Here is a 20,727-nt window from a genome sequence, read left to right on the forward strand (position 1 = left end):
AATTTACAGGTAAATAAAGGCTGTCTATCCTTGTCTGTCACCCAAGTTTGTTCAACTTTTCCTTATGCCCTCTAATCCAGGCAGCATCCCAGTAAACCTCTTCTGCACTCTTTCTAAAGCCTCTACACCCTTCCTAGAATGGGGCGGCTCAGACTATTTGTAAGTAGAAAATACTGGTGCCAGAGTGCAGTTTTTAACTATTTGTGGAAGCCGAAAGACTTAGAATCACAAGAGAGGCTTTATTACAAAGTTAGCTTTATTTACTGTTGCATTAGTAACAAGTCAACACATGATCATGACATATATGGAAATAAATTACTTAGAACAATCTTGAACACGGTGTAGGAAAGGTTTACAAATTCTGAGTTCTTCATTAAAGTAAGGCATATTCCTGATCCATAATGGCCTACTCCTGCACCTATTTTCTATGTTTCTATGTTTCTATAAGACTTAGGAGCAGAATTAGGCCATTTAGCCCATCAAATCTGCTCCACCATTCCATCATGGCCCTAGACTCTCCCACCGTAGGAAATATCTTCCCCATGTCCACTCTACCTAGGTCTTCCAATATTCAATAAGTCTCAATGAGATTTTCTCCTCAATCTTCTAAGCTGCAGTGGGTATGGACCCACGTTAATCCTTTCAAGCGGAGAATTTGAAGAATCAATTCATCCCTCTTCCCTAGATAAACTTCAACTGAAACAAATTATTCCCTGCCCACTGATATACAATTCCAAAAGGAATACTTCCAATGCCCCAAGCATCATCCTTCATTAATATCCACTTGAGGACATTGGCGGTGTGGGTTGCAGATAGTTGGGAGATCCAGTCTCAGAGGTGTGGATTGGGAAGATCATGAATTCCTTTGTGGAGCTCCCAGGGAGTGCCAGCCCAGTTCCTATGTGTACACCCACAATTCCAAGTCAAACCACTGAAAATTGTTCGAATTAGAATTTCCAATTCTCCGAAGTTGCCGCACAGTCTCTCAGAGTTAAATAATACTTCTTTGGACACTTGAGGTAACTTGGAAGAAAAATGTTAGAGACATTAATTGTTGCAAAATCATTGCATGTAGGTAGAAGAACTGCTGGATGATTAGAGGGACAAGAAACCTTAAAGAATATTTCTGAAAAGTGTTGGCAATCCTGCTGCTAGATATTCAGATATAAAGAAATTGTAGAACATAGAACAGTACTACACAGTGCAGACCCTTTGGCCCAAGATGTTGTGCATACACCTTAACCTACTGCAAGATCTATCTAAGCCTTTCCTCCTACATTGCCCTCCATTTTTTTCATCCATGTGCCTATGTGAAAGTTTCTTAAATGCCCCTAAAGCAGCTACCACTACCCATGACAGGGCATTCTATGCACCTACCACTGTGTGTAAACACCCTACTTCTGACATCTCCCCCTGTACTTTCCTCCAAATAACTTTATACCTCCACTGTATTAGCCATAACATCACAAGCTGAGGAATTTGATAATGATACCAGAAAGGCTGAAACACACCCAAACAAAAGACGACATGCTGTCCCTCCATTGCATTGGACCTCATTATAACGGTGTAGAAGATCATAGCAAGGTTCTGTAGGTCAAAAGAGGAATAGGATGAAGATTTAAAGTGACAGGAAATGGGAGGCTTGGAATCACTCCTAAACACTGAGGGCAAGGTAGTCACCCTACTTGGTTTGCCTAATACACAGGAGATCACATTGTCAACACTGAATGCAGTGCACTACATTGGTAAGGTGGTGGGGTGGAGATACATCTCTACCAAAGGGGGTGTAAGGTGCTCCTTCCCTCTGCTAGCCTGCAGGTCACCCTTGGGCAAGGTGAAGCACCTGCTTAGTCCTCTGATCAGGGTCACGTGAAGCCATGGGAGCAGGTGGTGGATGGTCATATGAGCAGCTGGTGCAGATCACAAGTCCTGATTATGTGATCACTGACACCAGGCAGACAATCTCTGAAGAGAATTGATAACGGCTGGGGTCACCCGTCTTATAAAGACGCTGCCCAGCTGGAAGGTGGTACTGGCAGGACCAATTCTGTATAAAAATTTGTCAAAAACAATCATGGTTATGGAAAGATCATGATCACCCACGTCTTACCAATTGAATAACTGCGGTGTCAAACCTCTGTTGCTATCTGAGTGAGGAATCTATGCAACAATGGCAGTATTGTGCACAGTCAATGCAGTGCCTGGTGTTGAGTTAGCAGTAGAGCTCAGCAAATTTCTGCAGAGTAGGTGGAATACTGACAGGAGATACACTGATGAAATTTTCCATTCAGTGGCTCACTTTTGTCTCACAGGTTCCTGTGAACAAGATCCTGCTGGTTCGACAGGAAGCACCTTTGGGTCACTGATAATGAAAAGATTAATACTACATTGTTCATAGTTTGCTCTGCAGATTATTTTTTTTTAATCAAAGTTGCAATTTGATTCTAGTGGCTGATACCCCAAAATATTTCCTAACTGTCAACAGAAACTGAGAGTAAGCATCAATTGTGTCTCATGGTGTTTGCAAGGGTCCACACTAACCTAAATCTGCTTTGTTTTAGTTAATAAAAATGATCGGGAGCTTGGTGAAGATCTCTCTATACTGTATCAGATCAATTGTAAGAATATGGTAAGTGTACATGTGGCAAATCGATCACACAGTAATCTGATTGGACCTCCTCTGCGTGGTAGGCGCTCTCTTTTGATGGGAGTTTTCAAGTGCGCATGTTTTTTTTCCATTGGTGGGCATTCAATCCCATTGAAGCCCGTGGAGAATAGGGTGTGGATATGACCCAGACATCAACAGAAGTCTCTGGAAGGTGCAGAAGACCTACTGGAATATTTCCAAGGATGAGGGAAAAACTGGGGTTATTCTCCTGGACCAGTGATGGTAAAAAGGAGATTTAATAGAGGTGGACCAGGACATGATGGGCTTCACACAATGGCAACTGCTCCATTGAATATCTCGTGGATATCTTGGGGCTCAGGGAAGGTATAAAATTGAGAGGTACATGATACAGGGAAATTGTGAGGAAAATCTTTATTGCATAAAAGATGATATGAACTAGAACTTCATCCTCATAAAGCTAGAAGGTTATTCAAGATTAAATTGAATAGACACTTGATGGAAAATAATTTGCAGAGCAGAGAAAAGGCAAGAGAATGGGCTTGTGAAGCTGTCATGAACTCAGTGGAGTGAATGGCCTTTTTTAGTGCAAACTCAATTCTATGAAAGGGAAGACTTTCAGACTTGCCATGACTCTATGTTAGACTGTTGGCAGGTGATCTGTGTATTAGTGACAGAAAGTGTAATAGATCCACAGTGACTTTCATTGCAACCTCTTGCAAATGAGTCACATTCCAAAAGGACAGCAAATCGATCCAACCCAAGCTTCTAATTCTGGAGTTACCAGGGAGTATGCTCTTCGGACACCCAAAGAGTAAAGGGAGTTAAAATGGATTCTGGTTTCCCCTTCTCTATAACAATTCTCTATGATGACATGGAGATGGAGTAAAATACACTCAGAGGCCACTTTGTTAGGCATCTCCTGTGGTCTTCTGCTGCTGTTTGACATGCTGTGCATTCAGAGATGTTCTTCTGCACACCATTGTTGTAACACGTGGTTATTTGAGTTACTGTCACCTTCCTGTCAGCTTGAACCAGTCTGGCCATTCTCCTCTGACCTCTCTCATTAACAAGGGGTTTCCACCTACAGAACTGCCACTCAGTGGATTTTTTTTGTTTTCTGCACCATCCTCGCAAACTCTAGAGACGGTTGTGCAATAAAATCCCAGGAGATCAGCAGTTTCTGAGATACTCAAATCACCGATCTGGCACCAACAATTATTCTAAGGTCAAAGTCACTTAGATCACATTTCTTCCCCATTCTGATATTTGGCCTGAACCTCTTGACCATGTCTGCATGCTTTTATGCATTGAGTTGCTGCCACGTGATTGGCTGATTGGATATTTGCATTAGCAAACGGATGTGCCTAATAAAGTGGCTTCTGAGTGTAAAAGGCCACGTAACTGGCCGAGGCAAATTGTCACATGATCATAATACAATGCAGTGGCACAAGTAGGACGTTGGGTCTCTTTCACCGAGAAAAACAATACAGGTAAAATTAACAAGCAGCTCAACTGCTCTGGAATATTAAATGGTAAATAAATTAAAGTGAGCACAATGAAGTCCTTGACAGAAATGATCCATCTTCTTCACACTAGTTATCTGGCAGAGCGGAAATCAAGGACAGCGAAGTTCCCATCCCTGTTCTGACCAGCCTGTCTCTGGCTGCTTCGCAGCCGGGTTTGCAACGTTTTCAACCGAGTTTTTCTGTCACTCATCTCATCCAGTCTCATCTCCTCGGTCATGTACAGGTAAGAGTTGATGGCTTCCCGCAGACCCACACTGACGGGCGACTCTTCTCCCGACTCTTTGTCATTGTCTATCAAGACGGAGCTGAAAAAGAAAATGTAGGGTGGTGAACAGTGGTGAGGAAAGAATATCATCCAGTTATAGTTTGGTCTACAGAGGAGATACAGCAGAACAGAGGAGATACACTCAGTGCCCACTCTATCAGGTGCAAGAGTGGAATCCAGTGTTTTCTTCTGCTACCGTAGCCCATCCACTTCAAGGTTCAACACGTGCATTCAGAGATGCTCTTCTGCACACCACTGTTATAAGCATGGTTATTTGAGTTACTGTCACCTTCCAGTCTAGTCATTCTCCTCTGATCTCTCTCATTAGCAACGTGTTTTTTGCCCACAAACTGCCACTCACTAGATTTTTTTTTTTGTTTTTGCACCATTGTCCGTAACCTCTAGAAACTGTTATGCATGAAAATCCCAGGAGATCAGCAGTTTCTGAAATACTCCAATCACCCCTTCTGGGGCTCCAACAATCATTCCACAGTCAAAAATCACTTGGATCACATTTGTTCCCCATTCTGATATTTGGTCTGAACAACAACTGAACCTCTTGACTATGTTTGCATGCTTTATGAATTGAGTTGCTGCCACATGATTGGCTGATTAGATATTTGTAATAGTGAGCAGGTGTACAGGTGTACCTAATAAAGTGGCTGCTGAGTGTAGAGGCAGGAGATGACCACTTAACCCATTGAAGTTATCCACCATTCAATTAAGATCAAGTTGATCCTTTCCCTCAGCAGCACACACAAAATGCTGGAGGATCCCAGCAAGTCAGGTAGCATCTACGGTGGGGAATAAGGAGCTGACATTTTGGTCTGAGACCTTCATCAGCATCTGCACAATCTTACAAGATCACAAGACAAAGGAGCAGAAGTAGGCCATTCAGCCCATCGAGTCTGCTCCACTCCACCATGAGCTAAACTATTCTCCCATCTAGTTCCAATTTCCTACAAGAAATTTCCTCTCTTTCATTTATTTCTTTTCCTCAAGCCCACTTCCCTTCCTAATCCAGATATATCTTTTATTTCCTCAACACCCTCAAAGACTAAGCATGCACAGCCTTCTGAAGCAAGGGGAAACTAAAATTTCACGGGTATTTACGTTGGGAAATTTTTCTTCAAGCAGCAAAGATGTACAGGGCATTGAGGCCTCCAGTGTTGGCCTCCCTCCTTAACAAGAGATGTGCCTGACTTAGAGGCAATTCAGAGAAAGTTCACAGGGTTGATTCCTGGAATGAAAGCATTGTCCTTTAAGGAATCACTGAGCTGGGGATGGAGGTCAGGAAAATGGAGTGATTTCTTCCTGCAACATGCAAGGCCCTAAAATTGTGACAGGATACAAGTTGTATAGACATTTACTCTCATCAGGGAATCCACAGCTAGACTAGGAGGAATTGCTATTTCTCTGTCGGTGATTGGGAAGTCCAGAAGTTGAAGGCTGGAGGTCAAAGTCCCGTGATTGGCAGGTCCTGAGATCAAGGACCACCACGTTCCTATTGCTCCACTATCGCTAGTCCCAATGACTGAGTTCCTTTTCTTTCTTCTTGGAGAGCTCTGGAGTGTTTTGTCTTTGGATAAGCCTGTGCTGATGAGGGACATTGCCAGTGGTGTGCCTGTGTCTCTTACCTGTCCACCTCACTCCAGTTCAGCTGAGGTTTCCGCACCACGATGGGATCTGGGTGTTGTTGCTGGGAGGCCAGGAGCCCCTGGATGTGACACGGCTCCTTCAAGGTGCAGCACAGTCCTTCGCCACATTCTGCATGGGGGCGGGGGGGGGGGGGTCCAGAGAACAGGACATCAGCAACAGTACCACACAGACAGGCAAGCATCCCTTCCAGACACTGACGAATTTATGCTCCTCATGAGTTTAAACGGTGGCTATATATACAATTGCAACCTTTAAGAGGCATTTAGACAGGCATGAACAGAATGACAGAATGGAGGGATAGAGAATATGCTCTAGTTGATTAGCAACAAGACCAACGCAAATATTGTGAGCTGAAGGGCCCATTCCTGTGTCATACTGTTCTATGTTGTGAATGATCCTGGGAATGAAAGAGTTAAAACACGAGGAACTTCTGATGGCTCTGGGCCTATACTCGGAGTTTAAAAGAAAGGGGGGAAAAGTCATTGAAAACTACTGAATATTGAAAGGCCTAGATAGAGTGGATATGGAGAGAACATTTGCAATAATAGGAGAGTCTAGGACAAGAGGGTACAGCCTCAGAATAGAAGGATTTCCCTTTAGAACAGAGATGAGGAGGTGGTGAATATGTGGAATCCATTGCCATAGATGGCTGTGGAGGGCCAGTCATTGGGTACATTCAAAGTGGAGGTTGATAGGTTCTTCATTGGGAAGGGTGTCAAAGGTTATGGGGAGAAGGCAGAAGAATGGGGTTGAGAGGGAAAATAAATCTGCCATGGCTGAATGGCAGAGCAGACTCAATGGCCCAAATCTGCTCCTATGTCTTACAGTCATAGAAAAGCACAACATAGAAACAGACCCTTCAGCCCATTTAGTCCGTGCCGAGCCATTTAAATTGCCTACTCCCACAGACCTGCACCGGGACCTAGACTTACGGAAGAGCTCAAGCGAAACGCACCTGAGTAATAGTCCACCATGTCGTGCAGAGACGGGACAGTGAGACGCGGGGAGATGTAGAACCAGCCATTGGGCAGGCGGTTAATGCGGTAGTGTTTGATGGAATCCCATGATGCAACATTGGATCTTCTCACAGACAATGAGTAGAAGCCTGCAAAAACAAGAGGAGCACATCAAGATTCAGAACAGTATGTAGGCATTGTACCACCTTCAAAAAGTAAAGAGATTACTCTTCACCCTAGATTTTGATCTAAATTTGGGGGGATAAAAGATCCAGTGAAATGGGATAGAGGCAAGGATGTATGGTGGGAAGATCCATCAAACAACCTGTACAAGTAGAAATAGGCAAAACCAGTGTTCCACAAATATCTGCAGAGAGATTTGAACTCATGATGCTCTGTGATATCGTGGGACAGGAACTCTCAGTTATCAACAACAAGGCATCAGAAACTTTCTGGGTGCTTTAACGTGGATGGGTTATGATACACGGTGAAAGTTTCTGTTCTTTAGAGAATCAAAAGCAAATTCTACCAAGCAAAATGACTAATGAAAAAGTACACGAAATGGTACGCAGATAGGAAAGGTTTGGAGTGCTAGGGGTCATATGTGAGCAAATTGGACTAGCTTAGCTGGTCTGTCCTAGGGTTGGAGGCCTGCTGTGTGTGTGAGTGGATGGGAAAGGGGTTGTTTTGTTTTGCTGTTGTTGTCCTGTTTTCGTTTTGTTGTTCTCTTGCATTGGATTGCTGAATATTGCATGACACGTTGGTGTCAGAATATGTGACAACACTAGTGGGCTGTCCCCAGCACAGCCTTGGGTGTGTTGGTTGTTAACGCAAACGATGCATTTCACTGTATGTTTCGATGTATGTGTAATAAGTAAACCTGAACCATCTCTGCTGGCAGGGAGAATTTGGACTGAAGGGCCTTCTGTGTAGTATTCCATTGCTGTATGGAAACACCAATACCCTTGATTGGAAAATCCTACAAAAAGTAGCGAATATGGGCCCAGTCCTCCCAACCATTTAGCACATCTACATGAAACACTCTTGCAGAAAAGCAGGAGCCATCACCAGGGACTCCCTTCATCCAGGACATGCTGCTGCTGCCATTAGGAAGAAGGCAAGAGATTTGAAAGAAGAGCTAGTAAGAGATCTCTTACTAGCTCTTCTTTCAGTTAGTCCTGACGAAGGGTCTCGGCCTGAACCATCGACTGCACCTCTTCCTAGAGATGCTGCCTGGCCTGCTGCGTTCACCAGCAACTTTTATGTGTGTTGCTAGTTTTAAACCATACTTTTTGAAATCTTCTGGCAGAGTTACCAGGAGAAGACCCTGATTGTTGCATAGGCTGCCAGAGCAGAGACCACATAAAACGTGGTATATACCGTAAGCACAAGAGTTTGCTGAATATGACTTATTTTCAATAAGAGGCACCCCTCCCACGTGCATGGAAATGACACAGCAATCAAAGGGTTACTGGATTGTCTTAGGCACATCGAGTGATGTACTGTGGCAACCGACCCTGCACACCTGAAGCCACAAGAAGGGCTGACAAGGGAAGGGGGTCCGATGGAGCAGTTTCCTGTTACTCGTTCAGGGTTACGTGACCCACCTGTTTGAGAGATTGTGGTCTCACAGGTGTGGCCTCCTAGAGCTGATAAGGTTCTAGCAATTTGCATCTTTGCTGACAGGAAGCTTGTATCTCATTTTCTCCCTTCATCTGTCACTCTTGGGGGAAAAAAATACTTCTCGTGCCTTCAAGAATACGAGGAGCATTTGATAGCTCTAGCCCTGTACTTGCCGGAGTTTAGAAGAATGAGGGGAGGGATCTCATTGAACCCTATTTAATTTTGAAAGGCCTAGATAGAGTGGACATGGAGAGGATGTTTCCTACAGTGGGGGAGTCTAGGAACGGAAGGCAGGAGAGTGAGGTTGAAAGGGATATTCAAATCAACGACGTTGGAATGGCAGAGCAGACTCGATGGGCTGAATGGCCTAATTCTGCTTCTGTGTCTTATGGTCTTATCTGCCTCAATCACCCTCTGCCAGCTCAGTCCAGAAAGTCACCATCCTCCAGTGTGTGAAGAATTCTACCCCTCAAATCTCCTTAAAACCCAGTTCTGATGAAGGGTGTCAGCGTGAAACAGCGACTGTTTGTCGCTCTACATAGATGCTGCCTGGCTTGCTGAGTTCTTCTAGCGTTCTTTAAGATTTCAAGCATTTGCAGAATCTCTTAAAACCTTAAAATTTTCTCTCCTCTCACCTTAAACCTCTGCCCTCTAGTTCCCCTGCTGTGGAGGGGAGAAAAAAAACTCTAAATTAATGTTGCTGGGATTGGATGATCTGAGTTATAAGGAAAGGTTGAATAGGTTAGAACTTCATTCCTTGGAAGGTAGAGTATTGAGCAGAGATTTGATAGAGGTATACAAAATTAGGAGGGGTATAGATCGGGTAAATGCATACAGGCTTTTTCCACTGAGGTTAGGTGGGATGACAACTAGACGTTATGGGTCAAGGGTTTAGGGGGAACATGAGGGGAATCTTCTTCACTCAGAGGGTCATAAGAGTGTGGAATGAGCTTCCAGCACAGGTGGTGCCTGCGAGCTCAATTTCAAAATTTAAGAGAAGTTTGGACTTAACAGAGGTTTGTGGATGGTAGGGGTGTGGAGAGCTATGGTCCCAGTGCAGGTTGATGGGAGCAGGCAGTTTAAATGGTTTCAGCACAGACTAGATGGGCCAAAGGGCCTGTTTCTGTCCTGTACTTTTCTGTGACTATCCATCCTATCTCCACCCGCACAATTTGATAAATCTCCAAAAGATCATCTCTCAAACCTTACATCCCAGCCTGTTCAATCCAATATTAATGTGGAGTTTCAGCTAATTCCTGAGAATAGGAATTTCTCACTGTGTAATTTATGTACAGTACTTGGGTAAGGACTTGAGCAGCCACTGGGTTACATTTTCAGCAGAGCAGGGACAGTTCTGTGTAACAATGTGGTTGAAGGTGATTCAGTCGGGTGAAGTAATTGTTCATTAATTCAGCAAAGTACATATTCATAGTGAGTGAGAGATGATTAATGTCTTCACAGTGAGTGAGAGGTGATTAATGTCCTCACAGTGAAACTGACCACAACAGTGAGAGCTGCACAATTAATTCAACACAAGATTCACATGTTGAGTTATTTCCAGCAACTCTGCCTTAGGCAATCTATTTATAGAGGGCAGTCATAAGATTATTTTATCAAAATTTATGCATTAAAGACAGCTCGAGGACAGAGATATTTATGATATCACCACCCCTCTTGCATGCAAATATGGTTTAACTTTAGATGATACGGAGATTGGTGATAGCCTAGAAGACTGGCAGAAAAAATACAATGGCATATAGATCAGTTGCATATATGGGCAAAGAAATGGCAGATGGAGTTTAATCCGACCAAACGTGAAGTAATGCACTTAGGTAGGTCAAATGTAAAGAGACAGTACACTGTTAAGGGAAGATCTTTAACAGTGTTCCATTAAGGGAAAGACCCTTAACAGTGCTGATAAGCAGAGGGATTGTGGGGTTCATGTTCATAGCTCCCTGAAAGTGGCTAACCAGACTGATAGGGTGGTTAAGAAGGTAAATGGCATACCTGCCTTTATGAGTCAAGGCAATATATATCTACTAATAAAGGCAGTATGCCATATGCCTTCTTCAAAAGTTAGGAAGTTATGCTGCAGTTTTATAAAAGTTAAGCCACATCTGTAGTATCGCATACATTTCTGGTTGCCCCATTATTTATGGAGATACAGCACTGAATAGGTCCTTTGAGCTGTGCCACCCAGCAACACACCGATTTAACCCTAGCCTAATCAAAGGACAATTTACAATGACCAATTAACCTAGTAACTGGTGGGAGGAAACCGGACCACTCAGAGGAAATCCAGTCGGCCATGGGAAACTCCTTACAGCCGGAGCTGAGCTCCAGACTCCGACGTCCCAAGATGCAATCATGTCGTGCTAACCGCTACGTTACTGTGGCAAAAGATGTTGAGGCTTGGAGAGGGTGCACAAGAGGTTCGCCTGGATTGGTGGTCATGTGCTATAATGAAAGGCTGGACAAACTTTGGTTGTCTTCTCTGGAGTGGTGTAGGCTGAAAGGATTATAAGATTATGAGAGGCATAGACAGACTAGACAGACGATATCTTTTCCCTGGGGTTGAAATGTCCAATACCAGAGGGCATGCATTTAACGTGAGAGGGGGTAAGTTTAAAGGAAATGTGAGGGGCCAGTTCCCCCCCCCAACAGGAAATGGTGGGTGCCTGGGATGGTGGTGGAGGCAGATACATTAGGGACTTCTAAGAGACATTTGAATAGGCACATGAATGTGAGGAAAATGGAAGGATATGGACATTGTTTAGGTAGAAGGGATTAGTTTGGTTGGGCATTTGATTGCCAATTTAATTGGCTTGGCACAACATTGTGGTCCGAAGGGCCAGTTACTGTTCTATGTGGAACCCAGTGTGGTCCTCTACTGCTGTAGCCCATTGACTTCAAGGTTTGATATCTGCATTCAGAGATGCACTTCTTCCCACGACTGCTGTAACGTGGTTATTTGAGCAATTGTTGTCTTCCTGTCAGCTGGAACCAGTCTGGCCATTCTCCTCTGATCTCTTTCATTAACAAGGCATTTTTCACCCACAGAACTGCTGCACACTGGATTTTTTTTTTGTAAATTCTAGAGACTATTGTGCATGAAAATCCCAGGAGATCAGCAGTTTCTGAGATACTCAAACCACCCTGTCTGGCACCTACAATCATTCCACAGTCAAAGTCACTTAGATCACATTTCTTCCCCATCCTGGCATTTGGTCTGAACAACAACTGTACTTATCTACTTGCTTTTATGCACTGAGTTGCTGGCACATAATCGGCTGGTTAGATATCTGCATCACCGAGCAGGTGTACAGGTATAAAAGTGGTCACTGAGTGTGGGTGCTTATTTGTCTTCCACTGCTTACCTTTCCTGGTTTGACTTTCTCTAATCATGAAAGAGCCAGACCGGTTGCTGGGTAACAAGAGAAGCTCCTCTGCCTTCTCTCTGGTAATGCCTTCAAACAGCCACCTATGGACGGCAGGGGTGAGAGGGAGGGGGAGGGGAAACAAAGCACAAACAAAAATGAGCAACATTAGAGGGATCATAGTGGTTTTGTCAGCCCTGACCACCTCTGTAATCTCCCCATAAGTGTGAAGCTGTAAACATGATGCATCAGCACCCACGCAGGAATGTCCCTGTCCACCCTCACACCTCATATAACACTGACGTGCAAGGAAGGACAAGACTGGAGCACAAGGGTGTAAGCGTGTTGCCAAGTGTCTGGTGGTGCTGCTCAAATACCAACACAGCAGTTATAAAATTGAACCTAAATTCACTGGATTTTTAAAAATGCCAGTCATCATATCGAAGAACATACAATTTGCCACAAGTTCCACTTCAGGGGAGGAGATCTGCTGACATTTATTCCAGACCTACGGCTGTGCATTGGTTCCTACATGACCTAGTTTTCTGTTCAGTCACATCATAGTACTCAATAAAACAGAATAAGTACATTTACCAGAAGGCAGTTGAATAAGATGGTTATCTTACCATCTTCTCAATGGCATTGAAATTCACTGCCCTAATGGTTCTTGTATCACAAAGAAGGAACAGGACCTTCACTTTGGGACATCTATCAAGACCTTGGGATATTTTGGATGTGGGAAGCCCATTTGTATGAAGCCAACGTGCCCCAAATCAGGTTAATTACCATATAGTCAGGACACCTCATCATCTAGATTCATAGAGATCTACAGTACTGAGGGGATCAGTTGAAAGATGGCTAATACTGGTATCCTTGCCCTAGGGCAGAGCCTTGCAGGCTACGCCTCTCCAAGTTCCTCAACCACCTATCAGGCAGTGAGACACAGATCACATTGTTTCTTAGGTGAAGAAGAATTTCTTTCAAGCTCCTTGTAATCTTCTGCCAATACCCTTAAGTCAGCATCCCCTGGACAGTGACCTCCTTTTCAAGGGACATAGATCCTCCCTTCATTCCTGCCCCTTGGACTTCTTCTAAAGAGCGACATGGGATTGTTTGCTATCCTCAGGGAGCAGATGGGTCCTCCTCCTTCCCTTTATCCCAAGGTCCACTGTGCTCTCCTATCAAATTCCTACTACTTCAGCCTTTCAACTCTTCCACCTATCACATCAAAGCTTCTTATTTCATCCCTTCCTCCTCACCTGGTTTCATCTATCACCCACCACATTATACTCCTTCCACTCCTCCTATCTTCTTAGTATGGCCTCACCCCCTTCCTTTCCAGGACTGAAACATCGACTCTTGATTTCCCTTCCATAAGTGCTGCCTGACCTGCTGGGTTCCTCCAGCGATGTGTGTGTGTGTTGCTCTGGATTTCCAGCACCTGCACAATCCCCTGTGCTTACTGAGATTATAGTGTGAACCCAGAGAATGGACCCATGTTTCTGGAGTTGAAACTTGAGAGTGGAAGATTAAGGGAACAAAATAATCGATTTTGAACAGTGTGAGCTACAGTGGAAGCTGGATAGGACAGTCGTTACTGTTGTTTGTATTGACATGTCTGGAACCATTCATTTGGAAACTGCTGAGTATCAGCGAAAGGTATTAACATAACACAACACAGACTAGGTGGGCTGAAAGATCTGTTTTGTGGTGTAGTGCTCCATAATTCTGTACCTGCAGCCTAGAATACGTAAAGGATGACTGAGATTTTTTTTTACCTGTGATACACCTTTGCCACGTAATTGCAAGGAATGTGACATTCTTTGCCAGTTGCCATGGACACCACTTTCCACCAATCACCTTCCCTAGAAGTTAAGAGAAAATATATTAATTTGCTTATGACCTTTAGAAGAGAGAACTCAATGCTTCCTCCAAGCTGAACTTCTCTCAAACATCTCCAGAAATTAAAAAAGACACTAATGAAGAAAATGATTCCAAGCATGTGGAAGAAATACAGATTCCACAAAGGCCCTATGTACTCTAGCTGGGATTGGGGTTTTATTTTGTTTTGAGATATAGCTCGGTAACAGGCCCAATGTGTGCGGCCGCCCAGTTACACCCATATGACTAATTAACCTACTAACCCATATATCGCAGGAACGCGGATGGAAACTGGAGTATCTGGAGGAGACCCACGTGGTCACAGGATGAACGTACAAACGCCTTAGCGGGAATTAAACCTGGGTCACTGGTGCTATAATAGCGTTACGACCTCATGCTGCCCCATGACGTACCATACTGTGCCGGCATCTGATATTGTGGCTAATATCACGCAATAGCCTCAACCCAATGAGTCTATGGTAGGTCAGATCAGCAGGAAATCCTTGCTGGTTCCTTTATGAGGCACTTTACAAGACATTGAAGGGAAGGGAACAGTTGGGAATTAACTGCATATTTCACTGGTGAGGGGATTGCCCATGGGAGTTCCTGCCCCAACCTCTAATTGAATCTCCGCTTGAGGTATTACTCAAGGCAGAGCCTGTATAGGACAACAGATTAATGAAATTATTCATTCAGGTACGACACATTCAGTGGCCACTTTATTAGGTACCTCCTATACCTCCACTGAGTGTACGTTCATGGTCTTCTGCTGCTGAAGCCCATCCACTTCGAGGTTTGATGTGCTGTGTATTCAGAGATGCTCTTCTGCACACCGCTGTTGTAACACGTGGTTATTTGAGTTACTGTTGCTTTCCTGTCAGCTTGAACCAGTCTGGCCATTCTCCTCTGACCTCTCTCACTAACAGGGCATTTTTGCCCACAGAACTGCTGCTCACTATATGTTTTTTGAACCATTCTCTATAAACTCTAAACTGTAGTGAAAATCCCAGGAGATCAGCAGTTTCTGAGATACTCAAACCAGCCTGTCTGGCACCAATCCACAGTCAAAGTCATTTCGATCACACTCCACCCTCCCACCCCTATGCCCCCATTCTGATGTCAGAACATCAACTGAACCTCTTGACCATTGTCTGCATTGAGTTATATTGTTTTTATGTATTGAGTTGCTGCCACAAGATTAGCAGATTAGATGTTTGCATTAATGAGCAGGTGTAAAGGACACGGCCACTGAATGCATGTTCAAAGGCCAAACTCAATGCCAGAAAATTGCTACTATCTTCCCAGAGAGGAATACTTACTCATGAAGAACGTTCAACCTCTCGCCCACATTAATAACAGGTTCAACGTCAGACGATGATGGGTAATTATACAATGCCACCACCACCATAATTTGGCTCATATCTGGGAAAAAAAAGAAAACATTTTTGTTTGGAAAGGTTCAGAAGATTTCTCTGGAGAACTCATAACCAAGCACCTTCCATATTGAAACAGAATAAACTTGCTCCACACTCACCATTTTCATAACATTACAGGAAAGAGGAACCAACAAATGGGTTTTGATTGCAGCTAGAGTCAAATATGAACAGACAACGAACTGATGGACACTAGCTCACTATTTTTGCTCTCTTACTGAACTGATTTTTTTTAAACAGATATATATGTATTTCTTATCAAAATCAAGTTTAATATCACCGGCATATATCATGAAATTTTTTTGTAATGTGGCAGCAGAACATTATGATACAAAAACTGTGAATTAGAGTAAATTAAAAAGTTAAATTGAATAAGTAGTGTAAAAAAAGTAGAGGTGGTGTTCATGGGCTCAATGTCCATTCAGAAATCGAATGGGAGAGGGAAAGAAGCTATTCCTGAATTGTTGAATGTGTGTCGTCAGGCTTCTGTACCTCCTCCTTGATGGTAGCAATGAGAAGAGGGCATGTCTGGGGTGATGGAGGTCCCTAATGATGGTTGCCACCTTCTTGAGGCATCACCCCTTGAAGGTGTCCTGGATACTACGGAGGTTAGTGCCCATGATGGAGCTGAGTAAGTTTACAACTCTTTGCAGCTTATTTTGATCCTCCACACCCGCCCCCCCATACCAGTTGGTGATGCAGCCAGTTAGAATGCTCTCCATAATAAACCTGATTCTAATATTTAAGGCAGTTATCTTACATAGATAAATCCATATAACGCGTTTCCTGTTGCCATCACTGATATCTTTTTTTTACAATAATATGCACATTTATGTGGCTAACTGATCATAGCTTGCAACTTCAGCAGTAGCTACAATGATATCCTGCAATGGTTGTTGTTATATTATTAACTTGCAGTTAAGCATTTCTATCTGTCCAAATGCATTGGCCATCTGAGTAAATTGAGAGAGAAGCCATTTTAGGAACTCACTCTTAGCTGAAGAGATTACATCTATTAACAAGTGCGATTCCAGTCAATAGAAGTGGAAAGTATTTAGCAGCATCATGTACCACATTGTCTACAGTCAATTTAGAAACTATACAAGAAGCGAGGGCCATTTAGCATCTCACGACCAGACCGTAGCTAATCTGTGACCTGAATCTATAAATGTGTCATTATAAAATGAACACAAGGTACACAGGATCATAAGATACTGGAGTAAGTTTGCTCCGCCAGTTCATCATGACTGATCCATTTCCCTCTCAGCCCCAATCTCCTGCCTTCTCCCCATATCCCATTATGCCTTGACCAATCAAGAATCTGTCAGCCTCTGCCTTAAATATACCCAGTGACTTGCCCTCCACAGCCACCCGTGGCAATGACTTCTATGGATTTACCACTCTCTGGCTAAAGAAATTCCACCCCAACTCCATTCTAAATGGACATCCATAGTCTGAGGTTGTGTCCTCTGGCCTTAGACTCCTCCATAGTAGGAAACATCCTCTCCACATACACTCTATTGAGGCCTTTCACCATTTGACAGGTTTTAATGAGGTCACTCCTCATTCTTCTGAATTCCAGTGAGTACAGGCCCAGAGCCATCAAATGTACCTCAGATGACAAGCCTTTCAATCCCTCCTTTGAACCCACTACAGCAAATCCTTTCATAGATAAGGGGCCCAAAACTACTCACAATGCTCCAAGTGAGGGATCACCAGCACCTTATAAAATCTCAACATTACATCCTTACTTTTATTTCCTAGTCACGGATTATCAGCTGCTGCGTGTTAAGGAGTTCCAAACTTCATCAAAAAAATGGTGACTAACTTTTTCCAGAAACCTCTGCTCTGATTTTCACACTATGCCCCCACTAGTATCTAGCAATCTGGTGTTCCCAGCAGGTTACCGGATGTCAGTGTAGACACAGTATCAGTCTGGGTGTTTATAATAGAACATCAGTGTTCACAGTGCCCTGGACCATGACAGCCTAGCTGAGCACATTACTGAAGTCAAGCTGAATGGTTTGCCTCCTGTGTCCTCTGTCAGAGATCAACACTAATGCACGCACAGCACAGTGAATTCTTTTTTCTGCTTTTAGAGTTTTAGAGCTCTACAGCACAAAATAGACCATTCAGATGATGTAGTCCGTGCTGAACTGTTAATCTGCCTCGTCCCATTGACCATAGCCCTCCCATCCATTCTGAAAACAATTCCTGGTTGGGTCAGGTGCCCAGGTTCAAGATGAGCATGGATCTGCCGAAGCAGATCTGTAGTCTCCGAGCGCTAAACTCGGAGAGCTAGACATCTATTGCAAGCCAATGGAAATACTTTTTTCCTCAATCCATCACATTAGTTCCCTCAATATCTTGTCACAGCACAAAGCTGTAACATAGATGATTACTGACCAGGTATAATTTGTCCAGTTACTGCAGATTTGTAGAGAATCATCAAGTGTGCTGAGGCTTGTGCAAGAAACTTCAACCTCAGGCTGTAATGTGTCTCCACTTTACTGACCTGCTGAATTCTTTCTGTCCCAGGTAGGACAGACATTTTTTTTTAAACAGCGGCTGATGATGGGTGATCTGGGCATTCTAAAATCTGACCAGTGTATGGATTCAGGTCACAGATCAGCTGAACAATAATCAGTTATTACCCTTCAACCATCAAGTTCCTGAACCAGCGTGGATAACTTCACTCACCTCAACAAGGAACGGATTCCACAACCTATGGGCTTGCTTTCAAGAACTTTACAATTCATGTTCCTGCCTCCCTCCCCTCCTTTCTTCCTCAGCACCCTCTCCAAGGCCTCTATATCCTTCCTATAATGAGGTGACCAGAACGATTAGCGGTTAGCACAACACTTTACAGAAACCAGTTATAAAATTGGGGTTTGGTTCCTGATAACTCTCTAAGGAGATTCTACATTCTCCCCGTGACAACATAGATTTCCTCCAAGTGTCCTGGTTTCCTTGCACATTCCAAAAATGTTCAGTTACAGTTAGAGATTTGTGGTGACACTTGCCGGCTGCCCAGCTCAATCTTGGCTGATTCTATTTGATGCAAAACGATGCATTTCACTGTAGGTTTCAATATACTTTACACATGACAAATAAAGCTAATAAGATAAAAGATTTATGAGAATGTTGCCAGGTCTCAAGTATCTGAGTTAGAGGGAGAGAATGGGCAGACTAGGCCTTTATATACTGGAGCATGGGAAACTGAGGGATGACCATGTCGTTCGTTCGATGTGTGCCCATCATATTACGTGGGTAATCATGGTCTTTCCGTGACCAGGACTGTTCTTGGCAAATTTTTCCACATAAGTGGTTTGGCATTGCCTTCTCCTGGGCGACATCTTTACAAGACGGGTGACCCCAGCCATTATCAATACTCCTCAGAGACTGTCTGCCTGATGTCAGTGGTCACACAACCAGGACTTGTGATCTGCACCAGCTGCTCATATGACCATCCATCACCTGATCCCATAGCTTCACGTGACCCTGATCGAGTGGCTAAGCAGGTGCTACACCTTGCCCAAGGGTGACCCGCAGGCTAGCTGAGGGAAGGAGAACCTTACACCTCCTTTGGTGGAGATGTATCTCCACCCTGCCATCCCATTGACTTGATAGAATCATGAGTGAAATAGATGGTGTGACTGCGTTCTTCCCAGGGAAATGGAATTAAAATCTGGAGGGTATAGGTTAAAGGTTGGAGGTGAAAGATTTCAAAGGGGCCTTCTTCTTTTAGAGGGTGGTAGGTATATGGAACAAGCTGCCAGAGGAAGTGGTTGAGACAGATACGATAACATCATTTCAGATAAGAGGAATTTGGGCCAAACACACGCAGTTGGAAATAGCTTTTATGGGCATCTTGGTCAACATCGATGAGTTGGGCCGAAGGGCCTGTTTCTATGTTGTATTCCTATGACACTGAGCTGAAGGCACTTTGCATGACCTGTATTCTTTCACAATACATGTCCTACCTATGTTGCTAAGAATGCCCCATGTCTCTAGAGTGTAAGATTTACACTACAACACATTACAGGCTTTTCAGACCATTATGTTGTGCCAACTTTTAAACCCACCCCGAAATCAATCTAACCCTCCGTTCCCACATAGACCTCCAGTGCCTATCTAAGAGTTCCTTAAATGCCTCTAATCTATCTGCCTCTACCACCACCCCGGTAGAGTGTTCCACGCACTCACTACGTAAAAAAAACTTACTTCTCATATCCCCGCTATACTTTACGCCAATCACCTCAGAATTATGCCCACTTGTATTAGCCATTTCCATCCTGGGAAAAAGTCTCTGGCTGTTGACTTGATCTGTGCTTCTACATCCTTCCTATAATGAGGAGACTAGGATTGCACACAATACTTCAAATGTGGTCTGTCCCGGGCTTTATAGAGCTGCACCATTACCTTGTGGCTCCTAAACTCAATGCTTCATAACACTGGCAAAGTTTTTAAACAAGCGTTTCACTGCTGTGTCCAACATCGTAACTTCAAGTATTTTGTGGTAAGAAAGAAAACTGCTGGGGCGGATTGAGCTTCGCTCAGCCCATTCATTAGTAGGTATTGCGGCAGATCGATACTGAACTAGTAATGCAATGTCATGGGAAATGTCAAAAAATGCCCATGCAGGGTAAGCCACTGCATCTGGTTGTCTTTGCTTTTGTTATTTCATATCTACGGTGAGAGTTAGTTAGCCTTTCAAAGCTCAGGCCTCACTTCTGCCAGAGGATTGGTTACCCAGCAAAATCACCTTGTGAGATGTTTCATTTCAGTAGTGTGAAGTGTGTAATCTGTTAATGGAAAATCTGACTGTAGTAAATTGAATCACAGATTGGCTACAGCACAGAGAGAGAGGTGAATTTAAGTGAGCTCTCAGTAGGAGAGTCCCATTGGTTTCATCCCCCTGTTCTTTCCTTCATCGGCCTGGAAATTATTAACTCTTAATTGTCCATCCAATTCCTTTCTGGAAGCCACCACACCAATAAGCAGTGAATTCCAGGTAATATCAGTGACAGTTTCTGAGTAACTGCTCTTCTGGTATCTATCCCCCTCCGTTCCCTGCTACACTCTTCACCCCATCCCATTTACCACATTCACCATTCACTATGTGGACTCCCTTGCACTGGAGATAGCAAACCCAGATTGGGTGATCGTTCTGTGGAGCATTGTGCTCAGTCCACACGAGTGGCCCGGGGCTTCAAGGTGATTACTGATGCTGGAGTCAAAGCAAAACAAGAGCTGGACAAACTCAGCTGGCCTGGCAGCATCTGTGGAGGGAAGTGGACAGTCGATGTTTTGAGTTGAGACCAGTCCAGATGAAGAATCTCGACCCGAAACATTAGCTGTCCAAAGCTTTAGGTTGT

The 20,727-nt window shown here is 43.8% G+C and overlaps 1 protein-coding gene across 1 annotated transcript in view; it reads right to left on the reverse strand.

Annotated features, from left to right (window-relative positions):
- Positions 1–259: 259 nt before the first annotated feature.
- Positions 260–20,727, reverse strand: part of LOC134360171 (src-like-adapter 2) — a 33,965-nt gene continuing 13,497 nt past the window's right edge. The window contains exons 3-8 of the mRNA XM_063074203.1: positions 15,236–15,338; positions 13,814–13,900; positions 12,036–12,139; positions 7,035–7,184; positions 6,058–6,187; positions 260–4,460 (exon numbers count right to left, since the gene is read on the reverse strand). Of these exons, the coding sequence (XP_062930273.1) occupies positions 4,226–4,460; positions 6,058–6,187; positions 7,035–7,184; positions 12,036–12,139; positions 13,814–13,900; positions 15,236–15,338 (809 nt within the window). The 3' untranslated portion in view covers positions 260–4,225. The remainder of the gene's footprint in view (positions 4,461–6,057; positions 6,188–7,034; positions 7,185–12,035; positions 12,140–13,813; positions 13,901–15,235; positions 15,339–20,727) is intronic.

The sequence above is a fragment of the Mobula hypostoma genome, chromosome 2 (assembly GCF_963921235.1).
Source record: "Mobula hypostoma chromosome 2, sMobHyp1.1, whole genome shotgun sequence".
Lineage (NCBI taxonomy): Eukaryota > Metazoa > Chordata > Chondrichthyes > Myliobatiformes > Myliobatidae > Mobula > Mobula hypostoma.